The 15,031-nt window shown below is 46.1% G+C and overlaps 1 protein-coding gene across 1 annotated transcript in view; it reads left to right on the top strand.

Moving 5' to 3' along the window:
* Positions 1-15,031, top strand: part of LOC144765217 (butyrophilin subfamily 1 member A1-like) — an 84,253-nt gene that overhangs the window by 28,236 nt on the left and 40,986 nt on the right. Inside the window, exons 4-5 of the mRNA XM_078650318.1 lie at positions 1,001-1,021; positions 6,832-6,852. Coding sequence (XP_078506444.1) covers positions 1,001-1,021; positions 6,832-6,852 — 42 coding nt within the window. The remainder of the gene's footprint in view (positions 1-1,000; positions 1,022-6,831; positions 6,853-15,031) is intronic.

The raw sequence follows: 15,031 nt of genomic DNA, 5'->3' as shown, positions 1-15,031 counted from the left end.
AGCAGAATATAGTACTTTGTCCTATGACGCTGAATAATATAGGGGGAGCTAGACCAGTAAATGGTTACATTTGTTGTGGTTGCACAGGAGAGCAGTGTCTTGTGAGGAATGAAAAATTTGAGCATATTCTATATATATTCATTACTAATACCTGTTGTAGATAAACGTATCCGTATTAATTGAAGTTTTCTGTAGGCTTCTGTCTGACGATGCTGCGTTCATGGTGCCTGTGATTGGGTGAGGCAGGGCGATGGATAGTTGAGGGAAGGGAGGCAGGTGCCAATTTGGCAATACTGTTTATTTCCATTTTGGACGAATTTGACATCAGTGAATGAACTGCCATTCAGTGACGAGAGTCCATAAGACATGCAAGGATTTGACAAAGGTAAGTGCAGTGGTATTTGGGACTAGGCCTTGTTAGAATATAACTTACTGTTGTGTACTTAACGTAATTTTGTGAATTTTGCATTACAGTTGATACACAAAAATCCCCAAATTACACTAAGGTGTGTAATTGCGTGGCTGTTTGTCGCAAAATATTAGCCCAAGAACAGCATTAACAACTAGAGGATAAACAGTAGTTTGCGGCACTTGTGTGTGTGTGTGTGTGTGTTTTTTTCCATGAATCATTCCTTGCTTCAAAAATTGAGTGGACACATTTCCAGTATTGAGCTAATTGGCAGATTTGCATTTCTTGTAATTGAGTGTAATTTCACATTTGCCAAACATGTCATGTAATTAACCAAAAGCAGACTATAGGTTCTTGCTCTTAATTTGACTAGGCTGGTATATTTTGGATAATTGTCTTTTTAAGCCTGAATTAATTGTATTGGCTGCTGGTACACTTTCCTGCACAAATGCCATTGTTTTCTAAATATCCGGTCCAGCCATTAAAGAAAGGAATAGCACTTGTGGAAATGCTCTGGAAAGTCTTGGCTCTTAAAACACACAAGCATCCGCTAATGTGAATGGATCCTGACCCATCTTTTATCTTTCACAGATACCGACGCCAGTAATGAAGGTAAGACTGCAGAGACCACTATCTCAAGCACCTTTTGTTCTGGTTTGATTTCTTCATTTCACTACTTATAGCAGCCTGTATTGTTTGAACTAAAATGGCTGCACCTTTGTAAACATTTTATCTTTGGAAACGTCAGTGTTTCTGCTATCCTGTGTTGTGACATTTGAGTAAATACTAAATACAATGAACATAATCATCAACATGGCGCTGTCGTTGCAGACTTACGCTCTGGGTACCACGCTCTGTTACTGCATCCAAACCTGGACCTTTTTAAAGAGCCTTAAGAGGCACTATGCAATTCATTGTGAAATAAGCCTCTAGATCGCCTGTTTAAAAAACAAAAATATATATTTTTTTCTTACTTTGGCATTCAGCTGCACAAATGCTATTGGCATATTTTACGAAATGTTCTGGGCACTTTTACTAATTATTAATGCCTAATAAAAATATGTAACGTTTCTGATGTATCATTTAAAATACAAGAGAGAAAAACCTAAAAAGCTTTTCCTTGACAAGGTAGCGATCAATTAAACATTTCTGCCCTTTGAACAGCTGTGAAAGAACCATTTCTTATACACTCATTTGTGGTTGTGAAGGAAAAGCCTAAAACCTGTTCTTTACAGTAAAATCAGCAAATTAAAAATCTCCAGGGTTTGAGTTTATTGTGTGTTGAAATGTAAGTGCCCTCAGGACCTGATTGTGCCTTTGGTACCTTCCGTGTGGTTTATAGAGGCCAGTTTAGTCTTTGAAAGAACCTCTTCTTGCGTGTTGTAGAGTGCAATTAATTCGTGCGAATATGGACACCTTGAATCGGGTTGTAACGTGCAAGTGATTTATGCAAACCAATGTTCTTAAAAGTAGCCTGTCCTTGCTCCTTCATTGGGTCCATTCTTTTGAAGAAGCTTCTTTAGGAATTGTCAACTGTTGTCCTCTTGAAGTGGTATGTAAAGTGCAGGTGACTTGTGCTGTTGAGTGTTCCAGAGAGAAGCTTGACTTAGCTCATTCACAGGTAAAGTGCAAGTGACTTAAGCAAACCAATTTTCTTAAAAGTAGCCTTTCCTTGCTCCATCGTTGGCCCAATTCTTTTGATTAAACCATGTTAGGTATTTTTTACTTGTGTCCTGTTGAAGCTGGTTGTAAAGTGCAGGTGACTTGTGCTGTTGAATGCTCCTGAGAGTAGCCTGACCTTGCTCGTTCACAGGTTCTTTTCTTGTGCAAGCGGTTTTAGGAATTGGAGACCATTGTAGGCTAGGGGGATTGAGGAACCACTTAGTCAAGTGATTACTACTCTACTTGCCTGCAAAAGCAAATTTGCAAGTTTATGAATATTGGTTTCAGCAGTTTAATCCTTTGTGGCACTGGCACCGGGTGTAGACAGAAAATCTGTACTAACGTCTCTTGCTTCTATCTGTAAAGCTATCAATTTTTGTTTTGCGACTGGTTTTTGCAAGATGGAATGAAATCTTTAATGTCTATGATCCTGAATCAATGTAGCATAAACTGCTGCTTAAGGCCTGGGAAAAATGTGCTGAAAGATACTCCTGGCATTTTAAATGTTTGTATGAGTTGATCACTGTCCAGGCATACCGTCTTCTTGGAAAGGCATTTGTGGCTGTTATATGGGACAGGAATTGTGTTGAGGCATTGATTACTCAGTTAAAGGCGGATTTTCCTATACTTGAGGCCCCAGCGACTTGCATGCCTAGTTCCTCAATGGCCTGGCTTAAGTATTCTCCCCATGATCCTTTTTTAATACTGTGCTGTTCCTCAATTTCAAGCTTACAAAGATTGTTGATGGAGCCCCTATCGGAAGCGCACAGTTTGACAAAAGCACTCTTGGTTTGAAGTAATTGTGTTTTTCTTTTCTAAAATCAAACTCTAGACGTACCTGGGCTGGTGAAGCTGTTTCCTCTGCATATAGTTGATGGGTTGGGGAGCCAACAAAACTGATGATATTGTTGAGAGATGATGTAAAAGGGACCCAGAAGTGAACCTTATAGGACAGAGATCCACCAGGGTTCATGGATTGAGAGGAAAACACCAAGAAAATGTGAATGAGTGATTTCAGAGATTGGATGAGAACCAGTTGAGAACAGATTCAGGTACAGAGGTATAATCTGATATACAGTATAAGATTACACTGTTTTTGACTAGCCTGACTGGGATCCTGCTAATCAGGACCCCAGTCGATCTGCTTTCTCCGTAAAATGTTATGCTATGTACTTTGGTACACTCCAGATTGGATACTGGGGTACCCTTAGAAGTCCCTAGTATATGGTACACATGTACCCAGAGCATAGGTACCCCAGAGGCCTCTCATGGGCTGGAGCATGTATTCTGCCACCCATGAGAGGCCATGCAAAATAGAACTACAGGTCTCCCATTGCAGCCTGTGTATGCTGGTGCTTGTGCCACTTACTTTAGATATAGGTTCACTATATCTATAGGTCACTACACCTAAAACTTTAGATATAGGTTCACTATATCTATAGGTCACTACACCTAAAACTCTTAAGTTACTACTATAGCAGGCCTTAACATTCCTGAAGGCAGGGTTTTAGGTGAGAGGGTGCCCCTGCATGAGCAGAGCCCCTCTGCAGCCTTTGGAGACCATGCCCCCGTGTTGTCTGTGACTCAGCCAGACATATAGGTAGAGGTGCATTATAACCTTGCAGTAAATGCTATCTCAAATGGCTGAAACAAAACATGCTATGTTTGGTATCAAACACCTTGGAATCCTACCTCCACACCAGTAATAGGTGTGGGGGGTATGATTCCACCCTCTGAAGCAAGCTTCGTGGGGTCACTGGTCTTTCCGGTGCCAGCCTTCTTCACTCGGGCAACACAAAATGGTTGCTGCTGACCAGAGACACATTTCTGCCCTCCGGGTGCTGAGCCAAGCTCGAGCAGGGGAAGGCAGGACAATAGACATCCTGTGACAGGGAGGCGTGACCACCTCCCAGACAGGATTTAGTGTACTGGGGCTGGTTGGGTGCACTTCCTGCCTGAAAGTATGGATCTGGGGCACACTTGGTGTCCCTGTGCATAGTCCAGTTCAAACCAGATCTGGGAGCTGTTGGCTCCTGCTCTGGTGTGAAACTGCCCAAAGGGCATGGGATTAACCTCCCATCTGTCCTGTCCCCTAAATCTGTACAACCCTCTCCCGTGGGTACATGAGGGCTTACCTGGCTGCAGTACCTTAGTTTTGATGTGGACAAGCTTCTGAACAAGAAACCACTGACCTTCAACCTTCTGGACACTCTGGACTTTGCTGGACTTCGAATGGGCCCAACTTCGTCTCACTCTCCGTCCAAAGCATTGTATGTGCTCGTGCTCCATACAGGCTCCATCCTGGACATGTGGAGCATTAAGGACATCTTTAGAATCTCCCTTGGGGTGAAGGCGCGACTCCCCTGCGTTCGTAGGCACCGTAATGCAACTGACCGGTCTGCTGATCCTGAGCTCCTGTAAACTCGAAAGACTCTAACACAGGGGGTGGGTTACGATGTTCCCTGAGGTTGAGCTGCCCTCTCTCCGAGTTTGAGGCCAGTATCACTCGTGTGGACCGCATAACCCAAACCCTATGCTTGTTGGTGAATCCTGAGCTTGTACATTGGACTTCGTGTAGTCCTGACCCTGAGCAGTACTTCCACCAAAGAACTCTGGCCTACTTGCACCTAGTGCTCTGTGGGCTGGTACTTTGTGATCTTGCTCGATCCCCTGAACCTTGCTGGTCAACACCGTAACCTGCTTGACCTTCCTGCGTGGGTTGCTGTTACCAAGGCTTGTTGGTGCTCCAGCCAGATATTGACCCCTCAGCGCTCAACATCCTTCATGGTTCAGCTCGCATTCAGCTCCTGGTCGCCCTCGACGTGTCCTGGTCCTCGTGGCTGCAGAGTGAAGAATCCCTTCTTTGCACCTGAAGCACCCGACATCGGTGGGGATTCGTCTACCGAGCCCCTGGTCACCCTGAAGTGACCCAGACTCTGTCCCCTCTGCTTTCAGGTTCCTTCTATCATAAATCCACCCTTGGAATCCAACGGACGCTTTCTTCCTTCCTGGCAGCGGCACTTATTTGAAGCTCCACACTGGAAACAGCTGCAGTTTCCGGCACCACTTCAGACCTATGCACCCGGCTTCCCTGGGATAGGTATCTTTGGTACTCCAGTATCCACGGGTGGAGCGGCTCTCTAACCTCCTAAGTTCCAAAAGGTTTCCTCGAAGTCCACCAAGAAGGTTCCTTAAACTTTAAAATTGTAACCACAACTTCCCCATAGATTTGCACGGAGCATGCAGTTGTGTTAGCACTTTGCACCTGTCCTCCAAGGGGTCCCTATCTACTCACCTAGGGTGGTTCCATGGGGTTCCCGCGATTCTACATGTTCTAGACACTGTCTCAACTTAAGTCGTGGCTCTTATACCACTATTTTAGTATATGGTTTGGTCTCCCCCTGGAGCCCACTGTGTATTGTGCTACTTACAACTGTTTCTTTGCTAAAGCATTGTGTGCTCTGTGTTGCATCCTCGTGTAGAAAATACATATTTGTATAACTACTGTGTGGTTCTTTCATTTATTTGATACTAAAAGTGATATTCTGGTAAAACAAGCTTCTTTTCATTCCTTCAAGATTAAGCCTGATGGTTGCGCTCCACAGCTACCACTAGGATAGCTTTCTAAAGAATCTTTGACCTCATACATCATAAGGGTCGTTTGGACAGGTGCAAGGTGCCCACTTTAATTAGTGGGCAGCATATACCAGGCCAACTTCTCAGTGAGGATCACTTGTGTGGGTTGTAACACCATAAATACAGATTAAAAGGGGCTCTGATGGGAAGGTTTAGTGACCTGAAGGTGTGATGAGGTGCATTATGGGTTGATGTTATGCTAATAGATTTACCTCTGCTGGAGATGTGTAGTAGAAGGAAAAGAGCATGGGTGGAAAGTGTGATAGGTAAAGGATGAAGTAGATGCACTTTAATGAAGCTTTGCTGGGCTAATTTGGATTTTTTAAGATATTTGAGCTGAAGTATGAGGCACAGTTATGTGGGAGGAATGTTTAACTTGTGTAAGGGGAGAGTAGATTGTTAATTGTGTGGGCAAGTATTTGAAAGGCTGCGCATAGAGAAGTGATGTATTAATTTAACAGCAAGGATTTGACAAAGGTAAGTTCAGGCGTAGTCGGGACTAGGCCTGGGTAAAATAGAATTTACGGTGGTGAACTTAACGTAATTTTGTGAATTTTGCATTACAGTTGTTACACAAAGATCCCAAAATTACACCGCGTTGTGTAATTGCATGGCTGTGGCAAAATTATATCCCAAGAACAGCACTAACAACTAGAGCATGAACATTAGTTTGCGGCACTTGTCTTTGTGCAAAAAAAATAAAAGAAAAGCACAACAAAGTGTTTTTTCAGCTTTTTTTTCCCCAGGAAACCTTCCTTGAAAAATTGACGTGTGTGTGCATATCTTGCTATACAGAATAGAGTTAATTAACAGATTTGCATTTCTTGTAATTAAGTGTAATTTCAGAATTTTCCAAACATGTCATGCAAAAGCAGAGTAAGGGTTCTTGCTCTCAATTTCACTAGGCTGGTATATTTTGGAATATTGTTTTTTTGAAGTCTGAATTAATTTTATTGGCTGCTGGTACACTTTCCTGCACAAATGCCATTGTTTTGTTAATATCCGGTCCAGTCATTAAAGGAAGGAATAGCACTTGGGGAAATGCTCTGGAAAGTCTTGGCTATTAAAACACACAAACATCCGCTAATGTGAATGGATTCTGACCCATCTTTTATCTTTCACAGATAACTACGCCAGTAATGAAGGTAAGACTGCAGAGACACTATCTCGATCACCTTTTTTTCTGGTTTGATTTCTTCATTGTACTACTAACAGCAACCTGTGTTATGTGAATAAAAAATGGCTACACCTCTGTAAAACATTTTATCTTTGGAAACGTCAGTGTAACGAAGTTAGCAGTCCAGTAGCTGGGGTGGGCGGAGCCAGGTGGGCAGAGGGGAAGAGGAGGGGACAGGACAGGAAAGGGGGATAGGATAGGGACAGGGACCTGACAAGACACACGAAATAAAGCTCCTGTCAGAAGTTAAGAGATGTGTCTGTGTTTATTGTAGCGGGATGCTACAGCTGGCGACGAGGGTGGGATAGAGTCAAACCCACTGCCTGCAGAAAATTTGAAGAGCCGCCCTGTCCCTCGGCAGCAGTGAGAAGGAAGGTGCCACCGAGAAGTGCCAGCTGCTAGTGCTCCAGGAGAAGAGGCCAGCCGCAGACAACCTGTTTCCCCTTTGTGGAGGAGCTGTGAGGAGCCGTATGTCCGAGCGCTGACAGGCTCGAAGGAAAGAGAAACGAAGCGAGCCGACACGCGACCCCGCCGGAAGCGTGAGCATTGCTGGTGCAGAGATCGGGAGCCCACCCCGACTCTGCTGTGTGCCCCCACAGTGAAAGAAAAGTGCCCCAGTGTCGAGGACAACGTCCGCCCTGACCGCCCAGCGAGAGCGATCAAGCGCCGGTAAACCAGAGCCTGAGACCCCGCCGTCGGTGGAATCCTCACGCGGAGCGCGTGTGAATCGGCAGGTCGCCGCGAAGAAAAAGCGGGAACGTGCTGAGCAAGGCGGGAGCCCACCCCAACCTCACCTGGTAGCTGCGGTGGCCAGAGAAAAGCGAGCCCTGATGTGTGCTGCCCCGAAGACGCCGACCGGTGAGTCCAGAGTGAGCCAACTGTGAATGAACTGTGAGAGAAAACCTCGTGTACCGGTACTGGAGGCGGCCATCTTTGAGTCAGGCGCTCGTCAAGACAGACCCTTTGAGTTTCATAGAGCGGCCATCTTGGAGTCAGGCGACAACAAAAAGAAAGTAAACAAGCACTGGCAAAAGTGAACAAGCATTGGCAAATATAAACAAGCATTGGCGAACGTCAACAAGCATTGGCACCAGTGAACAAGCATTGGCAAATATAAACAAGCATTGGCGAACGTAAACGAGCATTGGCGAAAGTGAACAAGCATTGGTAGCGGAAACAGACAAGGACTGCCAAGATGTCTAACCCTCCCGCGGATGCGCGAAAGGAAGTCAAGGGAGGAACACATCTGCGAGCACCGGAGCCGCTAACCGTTACAACTGGAAGCAGCATGGGCCTAAAATGGCAGGAATGGCTAGAGGACTTCGAGGACTACATTGAAGGGTCCAAAATAGAGCCGGACAAAGACAAGATAATAGCCCTTCGCAACCTAGGGGGGCGTGAGATAAGCAAGATTGTGCGAGAGATCCCAACCGCAGACGGTGACACCTATGTCAAAGTGAGAGACATACTAAATAACCGTTTTCTGCACAAGAGAAACGTCGACTACGAGTGACACAAATTCCACCAGCATCGCCAAGGAAAGGATGAACCGCTGAGCTCCTTCATACATCGACTGCGGCGACAGTCCCATTACTGTGAGTTTACAAACTTTTCGCCTGATGCAGCCATCAAATCTCAAATAATCACTGGGTGTCACTCGGAATCGCTGAGACGACGATTGCTAAGAAAACCGCAGGAACTAGCAGAAATCGAAGAGAACTCCCGATTGTACGACCAAGCTGAAGAAAATGCAGCGGAAATTGAAACCGGACCCAGTACTAGGCATGAACATGCCAATCGTATTACTGAACGACGACATGGTCGACAGGATCGACGCAACAGTGGAAGAAGCCATCCGCGAGACAGGTCACGGCGATCTAGGTTCTCGCCCAGGCGGCGCCCAGACTACAGAAAGAAAGAACCAGAGAGGAGGAACCGACGACCTGAACGCACGAGGAGATGCTTCAGGTGCGGATACGATTACCCTCACATCGACTCCTGCCCTGCCATGGGCCAACGGTGCAGAAAATGTGGACGGTCCAACCACTTTGAAGCCATGTGTGGGGATTACCACAAAGAAAAACGCAACGATGGTGACAGACAGGATGGGCCGCAGCGGCCCTCACGATCGGAGGTCAAGCGCCATCACATCAGAGCAGTTCAAGAAGAACCTCCCAGATCTCCCACGTCCTCACACTCCAGTCACGACTCTCGGCGTTCCCGATGGGACCGTCGTTCTCCATCAAGAGACTCAAGATCGTCCTCATCCAGGCATTCATCCTTCACCACCGAATATGTCAACTTTGCTGACCATGATCAGTTCAAACGTTATCCACGCCTCAACATCAAAGTGGGCAACCATGCCGCCAAGTTCATGATGGACAGTGGTGCATCGCTCAACTACATTTCAGTTACCGAACATGATCGTATGGACCCCAAACCATGCTTGCATTTCGCGCCCGTCCGCGTCTACACCTGGATGGCGAAGAAACCTCTTCAATGCTTGGGCAAGTTTGACACCACCCTCACGCATGGCAAGCTCTCCATCCCAGCAGTTATCCATGTAATTAAAGGACCTGAGGCTGACTGTCTGTTGAGCCTCCCCACGGCGGAACGTCTTCAGTTGGTGCACATCCTCTTCAACATTCATGACATTTCGGACTGCGCTGGAAAATTCCCTTCCCTCTTCCGAGGTTTGGGGAAACTGAAAGGCCGTCAAATCCACCTACATATCAACGAGCAAATCAAACCAGTGGCTCAACACCCGCGAAGAGTGCCATTTCACTTGCAATCCGCGGTTGAATGTGAACTGCAGGAACTTCTGGACGCCAACATCATTGAGCGCACTGCGGGCCCCACTCCATGGGTGTCCCCGGTGGTTATCGTCCCCAAGAAAGGATCCCAAAACAAAGTCCGTCTCTGTGTGGACATGCGTCTGCCGAACACAGCTATTGAGAGGGAGAGACACCCAGGCCCACTCCTGAGCGACATGATCACGGCCCTCAACGGGGCAACCGTGTTCTCTAAATTGGACCTGAACAAGGGCTACCATCAGCTCGAGCTAGACGACAGCTCTCGCCCCATCACGACGTTTGCCACCCATCTTGGTCTTTTCTGCTACAAACGTCTCAGTTTTGGCGTCTCATCGGCCGCCGAGATCTTTCAAGAGGCCATACGTCTCGTCATCCACCACATCCCTAACGCCCTTAATTATAGCAATGATATCTTGGTCTACGGTTCGGACACGCAGGAGCATGACACCGCCCTCGATCGTGTCTGCCTCGCCCTGATGGAAGCTGGGCTAACCCTCAACAAGGACAAATGTGAATTTCACCAGTCGACCCTGACATTTTTTGGTCACATCTTCTCAGCGAGTGGCATGAAACCAGACCCGGACAAGATCGCCTCGCTCAACAACACCAAGAGTCCGGCGGACGTCAACGACCTACGTTCCTTTCTTGGGATGGCCAGCTACTGCGCCCGCTACATTCGTGATTACGCCACCGTAAGTCACCCTCTGAGGCTCCTCACGAAAGCTGGCGCAAAATTTGTATGGACCCCGGAGTGTGAGCGTGCCTTCAAGGACATCAAACACGCCGTGGAATCAGCCAAGTGCCTCTCCTATTTCAATCCCAAGAGGAAAACGGAAATCACCGTGGACGCCAGCCCCGTGGGCTTAGGGGCCATCCTGGCACAGTACGATCATGAGTCGGATTGGAGGAGGATCATCGCCTATGCCAGTCGGAGCCTAACGGACCCTGAGAAACGTTACTCCCAACCGGAGAAGGAGAGCCTGGCCGTCGTGTGGGCGTGCGAACACTTCCACATCTTCATATACGGGAAACACTTCACGCTCATAACCGACCATCAGGCACTTGTCACGATCTATGGGAATCCCAAGTGCAAGATGCCCCCCAGGATCGAGAGATGGGGTTTGCGGCTGCAAGAGTACACGTTCTCGATCATTCACAAACCGGGGAAGGATGAGAATCCAGCTGACTATATGTCTCGCCACCCCCGAGACTCATCAGAGACTGCGCCCTCCATTGCGGAAGAATACATTCACTTTGTGACTAATCATGCTCGTCCACCAGCCATCCCCATGCATGCAATCAGGGAAGTGACCAATCAAGACAGTATCCTACAAGCAGTAATAAAGCGCACCCGAACCAACAGATGGAGATACCACCCGCAGGAAGAAGAAGAAAGCCCTGCTGTCAAGAAAGAACTCCAAGCCTTCCGACATGTCTCCGATGAACTCTCTGTAACTGGTGACGACCTCCTCCTCAGAGATCACAGACTAGTTATACCAGCGACACTGAGACAAGGAGTAATCGACTTGGCCCACGAAGGCCATCGAGGAGTCGTCTCCACCAAAAGAGCACTGAAAGAACGTGTCTGGTTCCCAGCCCTCGACCAGATGGTTGAGAACACATTGAAAGACTGCCACCCATGTCAACTGACCAGTCACAGTAATCCACCTGCACCCCTACAGATGACCCCATTGCCTGATGGGGTATGGCAAGAGGTTGCCATGGACTTTTATGGCCCCCTGCAATCCGGGAAGTATGTAATCGTCATCCTGGATGAATACTCCAGGTTCCCAGTGGCCCAGTTCATATCATCCACCAGTGCCGCCTGCACCCTCAAGGTGCTTGAGGAAGTCTTCGCGACTTGGGGTGTTCCCAGGGTCATCAAGACGGACAACGGGCCTCCATTCAGTAGTCATGAATTCAGCGACTTCGCTAAGCACATGGACTTTCAACATCGCAAAGTCACGCCACTCTGGCCTCAGGCCAACGGCACTGTGGAAAGATTCATGTCCACCATTAAGAAAACATTCCAGCAAGCCACGGCTGAAAAGAAAGACCTTCAGTCAGCACTGAACGAGGTCCTTAGTGCCTACAGGACCACTCCTCACTCTACAACGGGCCAATGCCCTGCGACTCTCATGCTCGGGAGGACAATGAGGAATCGGATCCCCACGTGGGACGGAGCGTTGAGAAGACCTCCGTCGGATCAACAACACAGAGACATGGCCATAACGGATTGGCACCGCAAAGACAAGATGAAAGAGTATGCGGACCGCAAGCGAAGAGCCCGGTCCCCCTCCCTGAAAGAAGGCGACAGAGTCGTTGTCAAACAGGAACAACGCCAAAAGACTGATTGTCGTTTCAAGGATGAGCCCCTAACAATTACCCAACAAAAGGGCACCATGGTGACAGCGGAATCAGAGACACGAAGAGTCACCCGCAACGCGTCTCATTTCAGGAAGTGCTCTCCTGAAGTTTATGAAAGTACACCTGTGATCCCCGCACCAGAAAGCCGGGACAACCCTGAGACTGTCGCACCCGACTACGGACCTTCACCTATAGAAGAACCCTCACCTGGAGGTGACGTGTCCACACCAGCGAGACCCCGCCGTCACGTGTGGCCTCCCAAGAGACTGATTGCAGAGATGGACTAATCTCCATTTTATTTGTTATTTTATTAAGAAGAGGGGAGATGTAACGAAGTTAGCAGTCCAGTAGCTGGGGTGGGCGGAGCCAGGTGGGCAGAGGGGAAGAGGAGGGGACAGGACAGGAAAGGGGGATAGGATAGGGACAGGGACCTGACAAGACACACGAAATAAAGCTCCTGTCAGAAGTTAAGAGATGTGTCTGTGTTTATTGTAGCGGGATGCTACAGTCAGGGTTGCTGCTATCCTGTGTTGTGACGTTTGAGTAAATACTAAATACAATCAACATTGCCATCAACACGGCTGTCGTTGTAACCACCCAGTGGGCACCACTCTCTGTGTCCACATCTAAATGTGGACCTTTTTAAAGAGTGTTAAGAGGCACTATGCAATTCATTGTGAAATAAGCCTCTAGATCGCCTGTTTAAAAAAAAGTGTATTCTTCTAACTTTGGCATTCAGCTGCACAAATGCTATTGGCATGTTTTACGAGGGGTCTGGGCACTTTTACTAATTATTAATGCATAATTAAAATATCTAATTTATTTAATTAGGTTGGAAATGTATTTTAATTTTTTTTTTTTAAATCCGCGATGAAGGTTATCAGTGGTGTAACTCTGAAACTGATCAAACCAAGTACAGGTCCATTACACACCTGTGCAAAACTGTCTAAAATTTGAAGAGGGAACACCACGCCAGCTATAGGAATTCAGCAAATTCTACAACATGGCAGTCATTCAGGATTCAGACCAAGGGGTGGGTATAAGACCACCTGCGATCATTAGAGAACGTCTGTTTGTCTCTCTCAATGGGGGAAAGCAGGGAACTTTGTAACAGGCTCACTAAAATCTTATGCCCCTTGATTTACCTGTATTGCATGATACAGTGGATCACAAACCCAATTTGAGATATTGAATAAATGCGCTAAGATGATCAGTGGCGACTCTAGAAGTATTTTTTAGGGGTGGCACACAAGAGGCCATCGATGCAACTGGGGAGGTCACCACTGTGTAGTTGTTGCTAGGTCAAATCTTCCATAATTTTGTTTTGCTAATAAGTTTTATTTTTTTCCCCAGTCTGCACACAACTTTAAAAAAAAAAAAATCCACTTCCCCTCCTTTTTGGCAAGTTTTTTTACCTATCAAGTTTATTTGCATATTAATAAAAAACCATTGCAAACAGTTACAAACAAAAAACGTTTCTGATACATTCATTAAAAAAAAAAAAGCGAAAAATCTAAAAAGCTTCTCCATGACAAGGACCTCATCAATTAAAGAAACATTTCTAATACACATTTGTGGTAGTGAAGGAAAAGCATAAAAACTTTTTCTTTACAGTAAAATCAGCAAAATTAAAATCTCCAAGATTTGAGTTTATTGTGTGTAGAAATGCAAGTGCCCACGGGACCTGAATTTGCCTTTGGCACCTTCCATGTAGTTTACTGAGGCCAATTTTATTCTTATAAAAAACATTTTCTTGCGTGTTGTAGAGTACAATTAATTAGTGCAAATATGGACCCCTTGAATCGGGTTGTAAAGTGCAAGTGATTTGTGCAAACCAATGTTCTTAAAAGTAGCCTGTCCTTGCTCCTTCATTGGGTCAAATCTTTTGTTTTGAAGAAGCTTGTTTAGGCATTTTCAACTGTTGTCCTCTTGAAGTGGTATGTAAAGTGCAGGTGACTTGTGCTGTTGAGTGTTCCAGAGAGAAGCCTGACTTAGCTCATTCACGGGTAAAGTGCAAGTGACTTAAGCAAACCAACTTTCTTAAAAGTAGCCTTTCCTTGCTCCATCGTTGGCCCAATTCTTTTGATTAAACCATTTTAGGTATTTTTTTCTTGTGTCCTGTTGAAGCTGGTTGTAAAGTGCAGGTGACTTGTGCTGTTGAATGCTCCTGGGAGTAGCATGACCTTGCTCATTCACAGGTTCAGTTCTTGTAGAAGCGGTTTTAGGAATTGGAGACCATTGTAGGCTAGGGGGATTGCGAAACCACTTAGTCAAGTGATTACTACTTGCCTGCAGGAGCGAATTTACAGATTTACGAATATTGGTTTCAGCAATTTTATCCTTTGTGGCTCTGGCACCGGGCATAGACAGAAAATATGTACTAATGTCACTTGCATCTATCTGTAGAGCCTACAATTTTAGTTTTGCGGCTGGTTTTTGCAAGATGGAATGAAATATTAAATGTCTATGATCCGAATCAATGTAACACAAACTGCTGCTTTAAGGCCTGGGAAAAATGTGCTGAAAGATACTCCTGGGGTCTCAAATGTTTGTATGAGTTGATCACTGTCCTGGCATGCCGTCTTCTTGGAAAGTAATTTGTGGCTGTTAGATGGGACAGCAATGGTGTTGAGGCATTGGTTACTCAGTTAAAGGCGGATTTGTCTGTACTGGAGGTCACACATCTTGCATGCCTAGTTCCTCTGTTAGGTTTGAGAAACCATATTCTCATTATATTCTTGTTTCGTGCCATAGTAGGTTAGCAGTGTGCGGCTAAATTAGATTGCATTTGTATTCACGTTATGCAACCCTCTGAGTTATCCTTGTAATGCACGAAACTTCAGTTAGCGAGTGTGACTCCATTTTGTATTTTACAATACCCATTAGGCTGTGTCTGAATTAGGCCCCGTAATTCATCTTGCTTGACTCCGCTTAACACTGCATTTAGTTATTATGTTCTTTCCTGTT

This window comes from Lissotriton helveticus, chromosome 1_1 (assembly GCF_964261635.1).
Source record: "Lissotriton helveticus chromosome 1_1, aLisHel1.1, whole genome shotgun sequence".
NCBI lineage: Eukaryota > Metazoa > Chordata > Amphibia > Caudata > Salamandridae > Lissotriton > Lissotriton helveticus.
The sequence above is the reverse complement of the archived record's forward strand: the minus strand, read 5'-3'. Positions and strand labels throughout refer to the sequence as shown.